Source organism: Temnothorax americanus, unplaced genomic scaffold, assembly GCF_048541705.1.
Source record: "Temnothorax americanus isolate GAGA-0224 unplaced genomic scaffold, ASM4854170v1 Scaffold10, whole genome shotgun sequence".
Lineage (NCBI taxonomy): Eukaryota > Metazoa > Arthropoda > Insecta > Hymenoptera > Formicidae > Temnothorax > Temnothorax americanus.
In genome coordinates this window covers 2,290,630-2,309,871 of record NW_027509231.1, presented here as the reverse complement: position 1 = coordinate 2,309,871, position 19,242 = coordinate 2,290,630, and the positions used below count along the sequence as shown (strand labels likewise).

Here is a 19,242-nt window from a genome sequence, read left to right as displayed (position 1 = left end):
ATTAAATTTTTCCTCGGGTATAAATTGAAAATTATACATTCAACCGAATTACTCTCACAAAAATGCAAATAGACCTTTAATAATTTAATTAATTAAATCTAATTGTTTAAACTACAAATTTCTGTGGACAAGTTAAAATAATTATTCGTTAAAATTATCAATGGTCCGTGTCCACCGGTATGATTTTGATGTGTAATTTTTCTTTTATTTTCTATCTCTAAAAGCATATAAAAATTTAAATTTAAAACTTGGAAATATCAGATTAGTGCGTGGAGGGTATTGAATTTGGAATTGAAAATAATGATTGAACTGAAAAAGATTATTCCTTGAATGCAAACTCGGTGCTTATCACTTTTACGAGGGGAATAAACTATACAAAATCAATATTTATACAGTGTCGTGTTTTCGGAAACGTTCCTTGTGGCTGGACAGATACCGATTTGCCTATATGAGCGTTTTGTTTTTTCTGCAAAGAAATTGAACTAAAAAAAATTGCAGGATGTCGCAACGCGGAACAGAATGAACAATAGTAGTCGCAAGTTTACCATGTAGCGAACGGCTTGTTGCGCTTGTTGTAACTTTATAATTGGAATTAAAATATCAGAATGTCTTTTGTAGATTTCGAATTTGAATTTATTCCTCGATCTCTTTGCGTATATCGTACGTAAATACCCGATTATTGGCTTTAATCATCCGAGATTTCTGCGGAAGTTTGACGTTCCCTCGATGTAATTTCGGTATCTGGACCGGTTCGAACGTATAGGCAAGCTCCTAAGCGCACATATACATCTTCCGCGACTAAGGGTATGTTTATGCACGTGTGTTTACCTATTAGCGACACGTCGGGCCCAACGGTACGTCCGACAAGCTTTGTGATTGTTCTCGCCTTGCAGTTCGCACCTTTGCATATCCATCTATGCCAAGCCCCGCTTAGCTGCTTTTCTAGCAGCTCGCGCGGGCTCGTTATCGCCCGTTATTTTCACGCATTCCAAATAAACAGGAATTTAGTTGTTTTAGCTTTTGCAACGGTAAAATTCGCGAGCACGCGATGCTCCGAAAATTCGTAATCCCGAAATTTTTGGTAAGTGCACAGCGGCATCTAAAAAATGTAACGATTTTATATCATCCCGAAGTACAGCCGGAATTGTCTTATAGCGCGAGTGGTAAAAAAAAATTGTTAATTATATATATAATAAATAAAAATAATATATAAATAAGTAAATCAGTATGATTTTTTTGGGTAAAATAAGTAATAATTTCGCAAATGCGTTACGTTGCGAATACAACCCCCTTGGGGTTGAGAAGCGTCAAGTTTGATATAGGACGCGAGCAAGACTTCCGGGAAGCATTCTGATCAATACCACGGCGCTAATCGGGAGAAGTAGAGAGATAGATAAGTCAGCAGACAGACGGACAGATAAAGAGAAGGGAGGCAAGGAGAGGGATATCGGTTGCGAAGGATGCGAGCAATAGTTTGGCAGAACCCGTGAGGCTGATAAGCATGCCTGCGGGGTAGCTCCGATCCGAGAGTGGAGATTCCTGCTGCGTGAGCGCGCTACCTCCCGCTCTACCCTCCACGGCTCGTCTGACGCCGTAACCAACTTGGTAACAACGGAAAACACGGTGTCCACGAGACGGGAGCATTCCAAAATCCCGGGAAACGACGAGAGACGAGCGCGATTTCCGAAATTCCCGAGAGAGAGAGAGAGAGAGAGAGAGAGAGAGCACCTTGATAAAGGCAGCAATCTCCATGATTACTCTCAATTTTCGCTCAGTTTGGAACGAAACCCGAGATCTTTCCCCGACCCGTGGAGCACCGCACTGGGAGCACGGCCCCCAACGACCGCGGTCGTGATGCTATCCGCAATATTCGCGTGTATGTGCGCGGGTAAGGGGGTGTGTAAGTGGCTAAAGACAGCGCGCGCTCAGACTCCCGTCGGGGCCTCGAGTCGGATGCTCGATCGCGGGTACGAAACTTCGCGGGCGGCTCCGCTTATTAACTTATTGCATCCTCCAAAGTTGCCGCTAAACTGATATTAATTATCGCGCATCGCCCCTGCCGATCTACTTCGGAGGGGGTTTCGCGCGACTTTCGGGCGACCCACTTCCAAGTTTCCGCCGCACTTCTACCCGTCGCGTCCGCCCGCGCGTCGACTTCTTCTCCTTTTTTTTTCCCCCGTTGCATCAAATCGGTCGCGCGACAAAGTTATTCGCGCTGGTGCAGCGTGCGCCGAGAGTCTCTTCAAAGGGACGATCGAATTTTTCAAATTTCTCTCTTTTCGTTCGTGCGTTGCCGCGCCGCGTAGGAGAACCGCGTTGTTTCAGTTTTCACCAGCGAATTCCATAATACCGCACTCTCTTCTATCCGAAAATTAATTTTTGGAAGGATTTTTTTTGTCCACCTTGACGACGCGAATCGAAACTAAAATGGAACGACAGCGTGATCGACAACCCGGCAGAAACACCAGATATATTTATGCATATTACTATCGGAATTCGAAGTACAGTAAATCTTATCGCGAGGCGTGATTCATACTCGCGAATGAGATTTTTCGTTTCTACGTCCGCGCAATAACCGGGGCGACGGTTTTACCCGCTTCTCGATTCCTCGAGTTCACGGCTCACGGCTCGAGCGCGTTTCCATTGTCTAATCACGAAGCTTTTCGCGCATATACGCATAGCTCGGTGAGGCACCTTATCAAGATGCATAATTCATTACCGTACGCCGGATCTCGGGCTCCCCGCACGACGCGGGGGAGAAATAAATAAATACATAATACATTAGTTTTTCGTGCCGAGTCGTGGTATCTCGAGTGCGGGTGCGTTAAGGGTGCGCCGCCGCCGTATTTTCCAGCTTATCTCTCGGGTATACTTGACGGACGAGGATCGTGTTTACCGTGAAGGACGGCACCCGGAGAGCGGCGCAGAGAGTAAGAGAAAGAGAGAGAGAGAGAGAGAGAGAGAGAGAGAGAAAGACAGCTTCCTGGACCGTGAGCCGTTGCCGAAAATGTTTTCTCGTTCCGCGCCGGCTGTTTGTCCGGGTATTTGCGCGTTGGCTATTGACACTCGCTCACAATCGTCGTAGGGTATACTTCCTCCTTTCCTTCCTTACAGCGACCCGGTTTAAAACTCGGCGCTTGTGTCTAGCGCGCCGCTAAGTTAAATGGAAAAGTAAATTTATTGACTCCCGTAAGAGACCATTGTGTGCGGAAAAATTTAAAGGAGCCGCGCCACCGGAAAATCGGTAAGATACCTCCGCGCGCATTCTCGTCGCGGAGGATTTCCGGGATTAAACGGCGGATTTCGCGCCGGAGAAGTATTAGCATTTGTCGGATCTAACTCGGTAGTTTTCCGCTGGCTTTAACACTTTACGGTCTGCGGGCTGACGACCAAGGCGAGGTCGTCAAAGACACGCGGCGTTTCGAAAAACTGTTACAAGATCTAGTGCAGAATGCTAAAGATCAGTTAGAACAATAGCGATAGAGTATTGCGATAAATGGCGGATCGAAGTGTGTCGAAAATCTATTGAAAATTGACTACGAATGATATTATTACATACATTTCTATAATAATAAATTTATTGAAATTAGATATTTAGAAAAGACTTATTTAAAAAAGAGAGAACCGTGGATGAAAATAGATAGATCAAGATTGTTTTAAATTTACTACAGCAAAAGGTTTAGGAAAAAATTATATTATAAAGCAAACGATTGAACGTTTTTCCTTTAATCTAATTTGCATTACAAGAGAAAATAATATATATTTTAAATAATAACGTTATTTTTTTATGATTGACGCTTAAGTCAGCTAACAGTTCGCATAATTATATAAAAGTAAAAAAGTTTCGGTAAATTAAATTTTTCCCACGTAATATAACTCTTCATTAAATTTCAAATAAATATCAAGTGAATTTTAATTTAAAACTCATTTATGTTAATAATAAAAGTTCATTTATTAATAATGAAAATCGGAAAGTCCCGATAAATGTTAATCTTTCTAGATTTATTTTTCATTAAAAAAAGATTAAGTCCGAGCGGATGAAAAAATGCATGATTAAAAACGATGCTGTAAAAGTGGAACAATGAAGGATGGAGTTTACTTATCAAGAGACACGGTAGTGTCTCGCGCCAAGTACACGCGGAGCGAGACCGACCGTGACTCTTTTACGCGACGCGACGGGTTGCGAGTACCCGAGATGTTGAGATCTCGATAACGAGTGAACGGATCAAGTTCTAAGTAGGCTTGATCGATAGCTTGGGGTCCAATTAGGGGGGGGTTTCTCTCATAATATTCCGCTACGTGCCTTACGAGCGGAGATATTGCGACGCAAAGTCCAAATGTGAAAATTTATTTTTAAGATACTCCTAACGCTCTCATTCAATATTATTATGATTATCAGAGAAACGTCCTTTTCACTTTTTCGACGCTGGCGGCGCAGGTATCGCCAGTTTCGATATCGCGCGCGTATTTCGAAATTAGGTCGATAGACTTATCGGTCAGAAGGAAGATTTCTATTTAGGTAAATTAGGTATATATATAATAAATATTGAGTCAACGGAAAAGTAGGTTCTCTATGCTTGGCAGAAAGTGCCGCTAGGGAATTTTTAAGTCGATTCTTATGAATCAAGCTTGAATTTGATGTCTATGTATCCCAGGTTGCCGATGACAAGGTCCAGATAGTGCGCTTTATAGTTTTCGGTGTCCAGGTGTAATAATACGTTGAATTCGATGTCTACGTGTCCCAGGTTGCCGATGACGAGGTCCACATAGTGCGCTCCGTAGTTTTTGGTGTCTACGTGTATTAATATCTTGAATTCGATGTCCACGTGTCCCAGGTTGCCGATGACGGGATCCAGATAATGCGCTTCATAGATTTCGGTGTCCAGGTGTAATAATACGTTGAATTCGATGTTTACGTGTCCCAGGTTGCCGATGACGAGGTCCACATAGTGCGCTCCGTAGTTTTTGGTGTCTACGTGTATTAATATTTTGAATTCGATGTCCACGTGTCCCAGGTTGCCGATGACGGGATCCAGATAATGCGCTTCATAGTTTTCGGTGTCCAGGTGTAATCGTACGTGGAATGCGATGTCTAGGTGTCCCAGGTTGCCGATGACAAGGTCCACATAGTGCGCTCCGTAGTTTTCGGTGTCTACGTGTATTAATACCTTGAATTCAATGTTCACGTGTCCCAGGTTGCCGATGACGAGGTCCACACAGTGCGCTTCGTAGTTTTCGGTGTCCAGGTGTAATAATACGTTGAATTCGATGTCCACGTGTCCCAGGTTGCCGATGACGAGGTCCACACAGTGCGCTTCGTAGTTTTCGGTGTCCAGGTGTAATCGTACGTTGAATTCGATGTCCACGTGTCCCAGGTTGCCGATGACGGGATCCAGATAGTGCGCTTTATAGTTTTCGGTGTCCAGGTGTAATAATACGTTGAATTCGATGTCTACGTGTCCCAGGTTGCCGATGACGAGGTCCACATAGTGCGCTCCGTAGTTTTTGGTGTCTACGTGTATTAATATCTTGAATTCGATGTCCACGTGTCCCAGGTTGCCGATGACGGGATCCAGATAATGCGCTTCATAGATTTCGGTGTCCAGGTGTAATAATACGTTGAATTCGATGTTTACGTGTCCCAGGTTGCCGATGACGAGGTCCACATAGTGCGCTCCGTAGTTTTTGGTGTCTACGTGTATTAATATTTTGAATTCGATGTCCACGTGTCCCAGGTTGCCGATGACGGGATCCAGATAATGCGCTTCATAGTTTTCGGTGTCCAGGTGTAATCGTACGTGGAATGCGATGTCTACGTGTCCCAGGTTGCCGATGACGAGGTCCACACAGTGCGCTCCGTAGTTTTTGGTGTCTACGTGTATTAATATCTTGAATTCGATGTCCACGTGTCCCAGGTTGCCGATGACGGGATCCAGATAATGCGCTTCATAGTTTTCGGTGTCCAGGTGTAATCGTACGTTGAATGCGATGTCTAGGTGTCCCAGGTTGCCGATGACAAGGTTTACATAGTGCGCTCCGTAGTTTTTGGTGTCTACGTTTATTAATATTTTGAATTCGATGTCCACGAGTCCCAGGTTGCCGATGACGGGATCCAGATAATGCGCTTCATAGTTTTCGGTGTCCAGGTGTAATCGTACGATGACTGCGATGTGTAGGGTTGGCAGGGTGCCGATGACTAGGTCCAGATATCGCGCTCCGTAGTTTTCGGTGTCTAGGTGTAATAATACCTCGAATTTGATGTTCACGTGTCCCAGGTTGCCGATGACGAGATCCAGATAGTGCGCTTCATAGTTTTCGGTGTCCAGGTGTAATTGTACGTTGAATTCGATGTCTAGGTGTCCCAGGTTGCCGATGACAAGATCCACATAGTGCGCTCCGTAGTTTTCGGTGTCTACGTGTATTAATATTTTGAATTCGATGTCCACGTATCCCAGGTTGCCGATGACGGGATCCAGATAGTGCGCTTCATAGTTTCCGGTGTCCAGGTGTAATCGTACGTTGAATTTGATGTCTACGTGTCCCAGGTTGCCGATGACGAGGTCCACATAGTGCGCTTCGTAGTTTTCGGTGTCCAGGTGTAATAATATGTTGAATTCGATGTCTAGGTGTCCCAGGTTGCCGATGACAAGGTCCACATATTGCGCTCCGTAGTTTTCGGTGTCTACGTGTATTAATACCTTGAAATTGATGTCTAGGTGTCCCAGGTTGCTGATGACGAGGTCCACATAATGCGCTTCATAGTTTTTGGTGTCTAGGTGTATTAATAACTTTAAATCTGAATGGGTGCGTTTAGCCGATATTCCGCTAGCCTAGCAATAGTGAGCAGTTGCTCGTTTTTGCTCGTTTCTTCTCTTTTTAATCCAGTAAGTCAAAAAAGAGGAAACGAGCGAAAACGAGCGACTGCTCACGATTGCTAGGCTAGCAAAGTATCGGCTGAACGCACCCAATGTAGGACACGTAGATATCGAATTCGAGGTATTAATACATGTAGACACCGAAAACTATGAAGCGCACTATGTGGACCTCGTCATCGGCAACTTGGAACACGTGGCCATCAAATTCAAGGTATTAATACACCTGGACACCGAAAACTATAGAGCGCGCTATGTGGACCTCGTCATCGGCAACCTGGGACACCTAAACATTGAATTCAAGCTTGATTCATAAAAATCGACTTAAAATTTCCCTAGCGGCAGAATTAAAATTATGTCATGACATAATAAAAATCGCTGAATTAAAATTATGTCTAGACATAATAAAAATTGGACAAAAATTATGTTTAGACATAATAAAAATTGGATGAATTAAAATTATGTCTGACGTAAAAATAATTATCAAAAATATCGATACCTGAAGATATCGGTACATATACAGTTGCGAACAACATTCAGTAAGACACGCAAATAAAAATAAATAAAGAATTTTACAGTTAACGACTTATTAACATTAATCATGCTTTATTGCGATTATGTTTTATGTTAAAATTGAAAAATATATACAAGGTGTACAACTAAAAGGGTTACAGATTATTATTTTTAAAAAACTGAGCAAAATATTAAATTGTTGTTTTCTTTAGAAATAATAGTCCGTAACACTTTTAGCTTCATACCTTGTATTATATACGGTTTATGAAATTATAAGATATATTGTTTACAAGATTAAGTTGCGTAACACTACAAAAAGGCGTGATATCCGTACAAAATGACCTTTTTAAAAAAAAGGTAAAATGAGCGCCAGTTACACGCATAATAGTGTATATGTATTATGTTGTTACCCTGTTATGTTGTTACCTCGAAAAAAACAAAGTGGTAGTATTATACCTCCAAATAGCTTTATCCTGTACATACTGTTTATACAATGCGTAATATACTACAAAAAGGCGTGATATCCGCACAAAATTACCTTTTTTAAAAAAAGGTAAAAAAAGGCGCCAAGTACACGTATAGTAGTGTATATGTTGTTACCTAAAAAAAAAAAGAAAGTGGTAGTATTATACCTCGAAAAAACCTAAGTAACAAGTGGTAGATCTTTATATCTCGAAAAATCTCGAAAAAATCTAAGCAGTAGTATCTTTATTTCCGAAAAATTATAACCCAAGTGATACACGTCACAAAATTATGTTACCTTATCAAAAAGAAGAGTCGCGCTTCAAGTGATCTATTACAATTACAAAAAAGAAATGATATCTCTTTAAGTTAGAGCGCCAATTACAGAGAGAACATGTATATTGCCTCAAAAAATAATTGTTGCACTACATTGAAAAATCTTTACATTGTGTCAATTAGAAAAGAATGTATAATAACAATTTTATAAGATTAAAAAATTTTATTTAAATTTAACAAGGGAATACAAGATATTTAAATACAAAGTTATTTACATGTGTATTTTTTAATGGCCACAAAGAATTACAGAAGTAACAGTACAAAATAAAAATATTTTATTAAAATACATAAATTTTTCTTGTAAAAAAACTTGGCGCTGCTAGACCTCGAAATTTTAAATAAATAAATAAACTTATTCTATACTTAATTATAAGCCGCATTATCCGCCGTCCGCGTAGTCACGCACACCCATATCACTCACTCCCACATCCACGCTGATAATCATTTAATATTACTCCCATTGTATTCTTCTCTGAATTATTTTTATTTATTTTTTTTTTTTTTTTATTAAAAAGGCTAGCAGCGCCAAGTTTTTTTACAAAAAAAATTTATGTATTTTAATAAAATATTTTTATTTTGTACTGTTACTTCTGTAATTCTTTGTGGCCATTAAAAAATACACATGTAAATAACTTTGTATTTAAATATCTTGTATTCCCTTGTTAAATTTAAATAAAATTTTTTAATCTTATAAAATTGTTATTATACATTCTTTTCTAATTGACACAATGTAAAGATTTTTCAATGTAGTGCAACAATTATTTTTTGAGGCAATATACATGTTCTCTTTGTAATTGGCGCTCTAACTTAAAGAGATATCATTTCTTTTTTGTAATTGTAATAGATCACTTGAAGCGCGACTCTTCTTTTTGATAAGGTAACATAATTTTGTGACGTGTATCACTTGGGTTATAATTTTTCGGAAATAAAGATACTACTGCTTAGATTTTTTCGAGATTTTTCGAGATATAAAGATCTACCACTTGTTACTTAGGTTTTTTCGAGGTATAATACTACCACTTTCTTTTTTTTTTTAGGTCGCTTCTACTCCACCATATAATTCGCGAGAAAGATCACGAATGCGGTCTACGCTCCGTTGGATGTACCGTGATTTCGCGTACGAACTTTCGCGTAATATGACTCTGATTGGCTGCCGGGAACACTCGCGATAGCGAGCAGAGCAAACGTCATATCCGATTTTCACGGTGCGATTGACCCGGTAGTCGGCAGCCCGGCGAAATGGCGGTAAAGTCAACACGTCGATAAAATCCCTTCTCGTCATCGACAATGGCAGCTATAGCCCGCCTGGCGCTACCGTCATGACTATTAAAATATTAGCAAGCGTGCATACACACGCTCCCCGCTTCGTGTCCCGATACGGCGGAAGCGCCGACGTGTCGAGCAAATAAGCGAGATTGCAATTAGAAAAGTAGAGACTTCTCGGTTCGATGGATGTAAATTTATTCATGGAGTTGGTCGAACGCCGCCCCCGCGCGCCGAATCGATCGATATTTTTACGAGAATCGCGGAATTTCCGATTCAAATTCCGCAGAGTGCTATTTCAAAACATACGCCAACGTAATTTATTTCGTAATTAGAATAATCAGAACTTCTGCTGTAAGAAGTAAAGTACGAAATATAACGACGCTCCATTCAATCGTTCCACTCAAACATCGTTATTTTTTAATAACGCATTTCTTGCGTTATTAAGTCAGTTTTTTTTTCCTAAACAAACACAAGTCGAAAGAAATTAACATTTATCAGAGCTTTCTAATTTCCATTATAACATATTTTAATCAGTAGATTTTGATTAAATTCTGTTAAATTTCAAGTTAATTGAAGCATAAGGTTCTCTATTATGTATATGGAAACTTAAGTGTATTAAAACTTTCTTATTATCAATCACTCAAGCGAGTTGGCTAAAATATAAGTCATTAAAAAATAATATTTTTATTAGGAGATAATATTATTATTAAGAGATACATTATCTTTTCTTTCAATGCAAATTAACAAGAAGAAAATGTGTTTAGTTATTCCCTTTATAATTTATAGTTTGTAATATTTAATGCACTATATATACGCGTGTTGTGAATTGATAATTATTTAAACGGAATTAAAGAAATCATGACGCAATCTTGCCAATTAATTTAATTATTAACCACGGAGCTGTCTGTTTAAAACTAACGTTGATGCAATAAATAGATAATTAAAACTCTTATCAATTCCAATGAGCATTAAAGTTAATTTCTCATTAATAATACTGCGTAACTGAAACGGAGAGAACAAGAAGCCGTTGATTCAAACTACCTCTCTTACGCAGTATATAACATATATACATACGTAATATACGTAAATAAATGATCTCTTTTTAAAATAAAACAATTATAAATTTTACTCGCGAAATACAGAACCGCAAGCGCTTTTTCGACTTTTTTGCTTCCGCGGAAAGTCGTAAATATGGAAATCTATCGTGAGCAGTCTGTTCGGGTTCTGAAATAATCCTATCTTGATCTCACGATATATAAACGTACGTTCTCTCACTTCGCATATATCTTAAACGCTCAGAGCCCGTTTCACATTCACTCGGAGGATACGTCGATTCGGTTACTCGTTCGTTAACTCGAACCTGGGGATCCTCCTCTAGCTCGGGGTATTGTCGAAATTAAAAAGGGGGGACGGGACGGGATGGCGAAGTCGAAGATATCGTCGAGTTTAATTTAAGCGAGAGAACGATCCGCCGTTATCCTTCTCGTTCTTCGTTGGCGGTAATGGCCGGGCCCGTCGCCGACTCGTACTACTTGCTGCAACGCCGACGCGGCACGTTTCAGCGAGCAAGTTACTGCGCTGTCTCGCTCTTATTTCACGCCGTCGTCGCGGACTTACGGAGAAATAATCATTGTTCCTTTCTTTTGCACGTTCTCTCGCTCGTTGGTATTACGTAAAAAGATTCGCCGAGTTTCGACCGAAACAAGTAGACTTAACCGCATCGCGATTTTCTTTTCTCTCTCGTCTTTCCCTCTCTTTGCGGTTCATTAAAGTGTCAAGCAATTGACCGACCGATTGTGGATGCTGTATTTTTAAATCTACTTTAACGCGAGTTCCCGCCTCCGAGTACCTATATATGTCACAATTTTCCTACGGGAAAAGTGTGTTTTGATACATATTTACCTACCGCAATATGTATTAATTCACGAGCGGAAAAATGAGGAGCAACGCGCGGCGCGTAATTTTATTACGGTGAAAATATCGTGGAAAGTAACGGAGACGAATGTCCATAACGTTATACATACAACGCGGTGGAAACCAGTTTCAAAATGCTCTTTGAAACACTCTGTTATGTTATCATTACTATTCCGCGGCTTTTTCACGCAGACTCTCATAAAACATTTTTGTATAATAATAATTGCTCTATCTCGAGATAAATTTCCTTAAGTACATACAATGCTGTACGCTAATTAATATACAGACTACATTTTTTCGCGTTGATAAAATTATCGCTAAATCAAAGAAGGGATAACGTTACAATGATGAGCGCGCTTTGTGGATCCCCAGCGCGAGTATTTTGTTCGGTATAATAATGAAAACAAGCAGATTTATCGCAGCGAGCTTGCGTAATAACGGAAATGAAGTGAATGGTCCCGCGAGTATTGTCTGACAAAACTTTAGCTTTCATTAGCGGGTAAATCGTGAATGTGCGAGGCGCGTTTTGATTCCGCGAGTTACATTTTCCAGTAGTAACGGCAAATATTTAACCGCCGAGCATAATTTTTAAACTAAACGCAACAATTAATAATTCGTCCGTCCGTACCGCGAACGTTCATTAACGTTAAAGGAAATATCGCGTATGCCGGCGCGGCGCCGTGTATTTCGTGCAGTTAATTGGTACCCCCGTACGTACACGATATCCGGGCGCATTTGATAACATTCTGACAGGCGGGATAAGCGATTTGCGCTATGCGCAAATAAATGTACCGGGAGAGAGATTTGAATTTGCTACTTTTGGCAGACGCGTCGCGCTCACTGCTAGTTAAAACTGTAAATTTAATTATTTATAATGTCCGCGCGCGTTAACTAGATTTGAATGTAAAATTATATATATCTTACAATTAGCCTTCGGCTAATCAAATTGCACTGAAGTGCCTTATTTAACAGAAGATCCTCTTCTCCGGGGAAAAAAATTAGTGACGTTCTCGTTACGAGTCTCACCCCCCCCCCGGTTAATGCTCGCGCATAACATTCCCGTATTTTATTAAAATTGTCTTAATGGTACTCGGCGCAGTTGATAATCTCCTCCTACTTTAATTAATCCACTTGTGCGAAATGCAAGCAAAAAGTGCATTTCGACGAGGGATTAGCGAGCGAAATTTCGAAGAGCGCGTAACGAGCTTATCATATATTTTCATGCTTTTCATACTCTTGCCGTAATTTCGATAAGCGATCGAGTTACCCCGTGTTTACATCGCATGTTTGCGATGTTGTATATACCTAATCATTATAAATTCCGCGTTGAATAGTTCCACGACGATGAGGGGGAAAGCGCGACGAAAAAGTTTATCCTTACCGTACTGATTTATATACCTTTTCAGAAACGCGGAGAAGTCGAGAAAAAATATATGCATGAGATGTGCCCCTTCTAATTAGCATTCGGTGAAGCTTGTAATTCTAGACTCGTCTGTTACGAAATGGGCAAGTGTAAAATATGAAATTGCGTATAAATATTCACGCTAAAGCGCGTATGACGGAGCATTCGATGATGGAACGTAATTCGGTATTGATCGATACCGATGCTTTGTATTCTCATCGAATATCATTAGTAAATACGCCGTGTTTGACTGCACCGCGCGTATGACACATAAATATTTAACACGTGACAAATAGTCCGGTGCAACAAAATTGTGCCGCTCAAACACACGCAGCGCGTTTAACTTAATTCCTTATTCATATTTTAGTTGAACTTTCAAAAAATTATTACTTCAACGAGAGAGAGAGAGAGAGAGAGAGAGAGAGAGAGAGAGAGAGAGAGAGAGAGAAATACAGCCGGACGATATATTATGTTCAAATGCGCCGTTTAATTTTAATTTTTTATGTGTTTGTAATCGTTGTAAAGCCAGAAAGAAGATTAAAAAGGGGTAGGTGTGCGCGAGATATGAGTATACAAAAATTGAACTGCAAAACTTCCGGTCATTGTCGCGCTGCACGACACGCAAATAATTATTTTCACGAGCCATGCATCTTCGCTCGCGTCGATTAGTCATACTTATATTCGTGAAACTTATGAAACGTGGTCGACCAGCAAAAAGGAATGGGCTGCGAACGCCGAGTTAACAATCGATCTCCTTGGAGAGCAAGACTGACAGCACGTCATTCCGGTAAGTACGGGCTAACAACTTCGGAGTATAGTTCTCCACTGAGAATTCGTGACGTCTCTGAAGCGAGGAGAATTAATAATGCCATAAGCCGCGAATGGTGGAAATTAGGATGATATTACACTTCAACTCTGTGTTTTCTTTTTACTTGAGAAGTAACTTTAACTTTAACTTAACAAAGTTACTGTATCGCGAGTACATCAATTATCTCGTAACAAGCGCTAGAAAACGATATATTTTTTTAAAGTAACGAACACCATTTTTTAAATCAATATATCACAACAGTCTAAATGTCTAGATTAATTCTACAGCATAAAAATATTTCATGTTCTGAAATTTTTCCAATATTTTGAATGTTTTGTATTGCTGTAAATTCCAAGTATTATAACGTACAAATTTTTGTGGGACATGTTTAACTGTTTAATAACGAATGTAAAGAATTTTATTTATACCTTTGCACTAGTCAGCACCATTTAGCCATTAAAAAAAATGATTGTTATTTAAATAAAATATATGTTTTATTAGTAATTCAGCTAAAATGTTGGATTCAATTAAGTCGCTGAAGCAAAATAGCAATTTCTTCTATTTAATTAATGACAGAAATAGCTCAATATTTGTAACTTTAACATTTTTATAGCTTAATGTTAAATTTTTTATGTTCGCAAAAAATTATTTGTAGTAATGCGACATTTGCGAGTTCTCTTAAAATTAGAAATAAACACGCTTAAGTGTATATGTACGGATATATGTATCCAATCTTAAAAATGTATTTCAAAAAGTGAAGGTCGATCTGGGGGCCTATTCTGTAACTCATCATGCAGTATCGTTATCGTTATGCCGTCGTTGCGCAAGTATACTATATGGTAAAAAAGTTACGCAACGACAACGATACTGCCTAACGAGTCCACAGAGTAGACCGCCTGGTGCAATAAAGTCGTTAAAGAGTCGCTAATAAGTCTTGCTCGTGTAAATATAAATAAATTCGCGAGAACGATCAACTCCGATTATTTTCGATTTCTATTATTCTTATTTTCATCCTAAATCTGACATATTTATTATTGTCAGTTATTAGAACAAAAGATGGCTATTTTCGATCAGATTTCTTAAATATTAATCCTATATTTTTCCGTACTCACATAAAGAGTCAATTGATATGTTTTAATATCAAATATCTTGAAAAAGATAAAGAAACGAAAAAGGTATCCTTTGATGCTTCTGCAATATTTCAATACGGATCAGAAAAACAAGACAAGAGAAAAATACAGGTGATTACAAATTAATTAGCGAAAAGCTGGATATTACAGGAAGTTCCTCCCTCGCGCATTTCCCATGTAGCTCTACGTGTTTATTGAACAAGTATTTTGCTTCGCGCGACGTGTTTGAATTCTATCACACATGTATATAATTAATATATTTACGAAATGAGAAATAAACCATGGCATTATTACAAAACGTGTAATTATTTCGCGCTAGAAAATGCGATTAGACCTCTCGGCGCGCAGCAGCGCGATATGTGATCTTCGACGCTTCCTAAGGGAGTCCGTGTCCATGGATACATTAAACATAAATGAACTCCGTATAAACGCGCGCTGCCCCGTAAGGAACGTGAACGGTATTTTACTTTCAGTACCCAGGTGTGTGGAGAGCGAGTAAACTTGGGAAGACATGTGCTCAAACGCTTTACACCACCGCTTGTGGTGAACGATGGTCCATGGGGGCTTCCGCCACGTTCCGGACATCTTGGCCCGCAGGCGCTCTCGATCTCGTCTCGCTGCTCTATCAGCGATGGCAGCACGCAGCGGGCTGCGCCATACGGCGGTCTCAATGAACGAATTAAACTCTCATTGTAGCGATGCGGTCACCACGATGGACACCGTTCGTCCGTTCCCCGCGCTCCCTGCCTCACTTCTCCCGCGTTTTATCTCGATCTGCGCGCTTCACGATGAGCTTCTGTCCTTCTCCTCGCCTCGTTTCCGGTACACGGCTCCCTTCCTCTCTTACTTCTGTTATTGCTCGCGCATTTCGTAACAGACCCGCAGTGTTTTTCCGCGTTTTTGACCTCGCTGCATCTTGTGCGCCGCGAACCGTATAAAATTGCCAGTTTAACGATTACAATTGTTGAAATACTTATCGCTCTTAGACCGCGCAATTAGACATCGATTAGGTGCAAGAGACTATGCACCGCTTTTATGTAAAAGAGAAGAAAAGTCAGAAAGTTTACAATTGCAAAGAAGAATATTTATGCGCCTAAGTAGAAGGATGTAAATGCAAGAGCATATTTTTTTCGGGAGTAAAAAGCTTTTTGAGCTTTGAAAATTCAAAATTATCACCACGTACTTTAAAGATAAATTATGCAACTAAATAAATGAAGACAAATATAGAGAGGGCGAATAAAGAGAATTGCTCTTTATAAGACCGATGACATAGTTTTCGATGAGACTGGAACGATTATTACACATCTCGGAGATGCAAATGCTCCATGATTGAATGTTAAATATTTAAATTAATGTCAGTTTTCAGTTTTCGTATGCTTGCATTTTTTCGAACGATAACGTGTAACAAGGCGTAAAATATTAAGATGTTGGTCAGTCAAAAGTCGTATCTTGCTCAGAAATTCCCGATTCGACCATTGCGGTCCTACGAGCACGATTTGGGGTACGATCGATACGATCCTGATGGTATTGTAGCAAGCTTAAAAGGAGAAGTTTCTATCGAAATCGAAGCTCGAAATATTCGCAAAATTTCCTTTTCGTACGTGATCTTTTTTCTTTCTTACATTCTCGTGCATTTCTCAAAGAAAGAATTGTAAATGTGCAAAAAATTGGAATTATGTAAAGAAATATTCGTTAAAAATTTTAGTGTTAATATCTCATAATTTATTACTTGAACAGTCTGCGAGAGAATTGTTCCTGAATTATCTGTCATTTCTTTAGAAATAAATCCGCGAAAAGGAAAAGATTTCATATTAGAAGGAAAAGGAAGGAAGAGGAAAAGACTTCATATGGAAAGAAAAATGTTTCACTTATCCTAATGTTTATGGATCATGTGTGTCGTAAGATCGTTTGAGTTAAAATTACTTCTTTTCAGCAGCGCGAAGGAAACGCAGAAATAATATTCTCTTCGGTTTAGAAAGGCTTGCATCTTTCATCTCTAAAGCAAAATACCTTATAAGAAAGGTAATCTCTATTTTTTAAATATAATTGTCATGTATAAGGTATAACAACTGTATCTTTACAAAATTATATTTTTAAAACCAGAAGAGAGCGACAATAAATTTTTTTTTTTAAGAAAACTCAAATTCTCTCGCGAATTGGGCGCATCGGTAAAGTTCCAAAAGGTCCGCAGGTCGATTTCTATTTCCCTCAATCAGCATTTATCCCTTCCCATTTGTATCGCGTAATTTGCAACATCTTTATCGCGCGATACGGGGTTCCACGAGACGACCACAATCCCACAGCGAACGGCGGAGAGTATCGCAGTCCCGTCGACCATCTCATATTGTCTCCGTTTTCACAAATTCCCTCACAATCCTCCGTCGCTCTTCCGCCCACCGTCGTTATTCCCCGCTTTCCCCACTCACTCTCTCACTCTCTCATTCTCTCTCTCTCTCTCTCTCTCTCTCTCTCTCTCTCTCTCTCTCTCTCTCTCTCTCGCTCCGTTCGTTCTAGCGTCGCGACGGAGGAAGGACGGACGTGGCGTGCCGTGCTGTGCCGAACGAGGACCAGCGCAGCACAGAGCAGCTGGAACGTCAGAGTGCCCTCCGACTTCGTCGCGTACACATCCCTCCCTGCTGGAGATCGCGCGGCTACCATCGCGGCGCCGGCGACGTGTTGCGAATCGCGTTACGCGATCGTACGCAATACGCGAGGCGGGAACGAGACGGTACGGTAACCCATACGTCTCCTCTCTCCATTTATCCGTCTATCGCTCGCCGGTGGATACGCTTGATGTGATACTGCGACTGTCCGAGAAAGCCCGCTCGCTTTCGCAGTCACGAGAAGAAGGGTCGAAACGGAAATTGAAAACGACGGTGCAGCAATCCAACCCGCGGATCGGAGGGAGAGAAACTGAACTTCATTCCGCGCGGAATTGCCGGAGCTCGCCTTCGAGTTTCTCTCGATTACATCGCCACGGTATTTCTATCCCGTATCTCCGGGAATTATCTCCGAAGAACCGTCGGCGGAAACGTCCGGTTTGATTATTGGGGATTTTACTACGAGGGTCCGGCGAGGGGAGACCCTCCGGAAAAACCATCCTCTTTCCAGGATCTCATCCACGGGAGAAGCTCCGCGCAATCGTTCGTAGGATTTCGGAGCTATCGCTACATGTCAACGGCGACCCTTGTCGCGTCGCTCGATATAATCGTTCGACAGGTGAAGGAGGAATCTCCGGCGAAGTGACACAACACACTTTAGGAGTTTTCTCGAATAAAGAGCCGAAGATTTTCACGCATACAGTCGAGAAACAGTCGTCGACTTAGGATGGACATCTGGAAGAAGCGACGCTCGTAAAGTTTTCGGTGTTGGTTCTCCACGTACTCCTCTGATACTCCGATTTTCCCTGTAAGCCGCGGGCGAATCTGAAGGAAACTGAAGTGCTTGGAAGCGGTGAGAGATCGCGAGAGATCGAGCACGATGCGCTGAAGGAGCGTTGATTATCGCGGGTCAAAAGCGGGGCGGCCTATAGGCGCGCTGGACATTAAGTTAAATCGCTTCGGCATCGAGAACGGGACGGGCAGATAGTGTAATAGTGATAAGGCGCAGGCAAGTGAGCAAAAGAGAGAGAGAGAGAGAGAGAGAGAGAGAGAGAGAGAGAGAGAGAGAGAGCGGAATCGCGTGACCTGGTCAACTCGGCGATCACGACTGTGATATCGCTATGCCGCGAAGAAGCGTTTTACATTTTCAATAAAAAGAAAGGAGCATAAGGACTGAAGCATAACGTGACTCACGAGAAGAGAAGAGAATAATACTCGAATCACTTTGAAATATCATTTGACGAGGGCGATGAAAGAATACGAAAGTGAGGAGCACCCGTAGAAATCTCTTTTGAAACGCATTACAGGGTGTCGATGATAACGGTGATAGACCTGAACAGATGTAACTGAAGCACTCGCGTGCTGGAAGAGCAACGTACATACGCGCGCGTAAGTAGAGACGTCCGAACCGGTAGGAAAAAGTGAGAGCTCTGACGCGCGCGTTCGTGCGGTGCGGAAGCCGTTGTATTATAATTGCCCATCGTAAGTGGACTTTGTAAGGCTCGCGGTTAATTAGTTCGGGATCTAACGTGAACACGATGAAGTGGTGCGTGTTGGTGTTGGTATTCGCCGGTCTGACTAGGGGCGATAATGCCATCGATACAAAGATCTTCAATTGTCCAGAACTCAATGCTCAAGACGAGATGGACCTCGACAAGGTACGTGCGCTGCCATTCTCACTGCTCGCTATCGTTTCGCAAACACGGTAGAAATAATAGGGTGCGGGGTGAAAATAAATATTTGCGCGCCCCGTCTCCCGCTTGGGATAATTTTAGAAGAAGAAATACATTACACCGCGTGAAATGGCTCCATCAGAGTACGTTGTTTCAATTTGTACATTGGAAATAGAGCACGCCGCGCGGCAAAATGCTTCCTCCTTACGTAAAATATCCCGGGGAGGACGGTGTGTGCGAATAGCTTCTGATTCTTTGTAATTTTT

The 19,242-nt window shown here is 41.0% G+C and overlaps 1 protein-coding gene and 1 long non-coding RNA gene across 2 annotated transcripts in view; one reads left to right on the top strand and one right to left on the bottom strand.

The window, feature by feature from the left end:
• LOC143900178 (uncharacterized) overlaps positions 1-19,242 on the bottom strand; it is a 92,349-nt gene that overhangs the window by 7,062 nt on the left and 66,045 nt on the right. The gene's annotated exons all lie outside the window — the stretch shown is intronic.
• The window catches only part of LOC143899999 (uncharacterized), a 65,730-nt gene continuing 63,728 nt past the window's right edge, over positions 17,241-19,242 (top strand). The window contains exon 1 of the mRNA XM_077410875.1: positions 17,241-18,961. Coding sequence (XP_077267001.1) covers positions 18,842-18,961 — 120 coding nt within the window. The 5' untranslated portion in view covers positions 17,241-18,841. The remainder of the gene's footprint in view (positions 18,962-19,242) is intronic.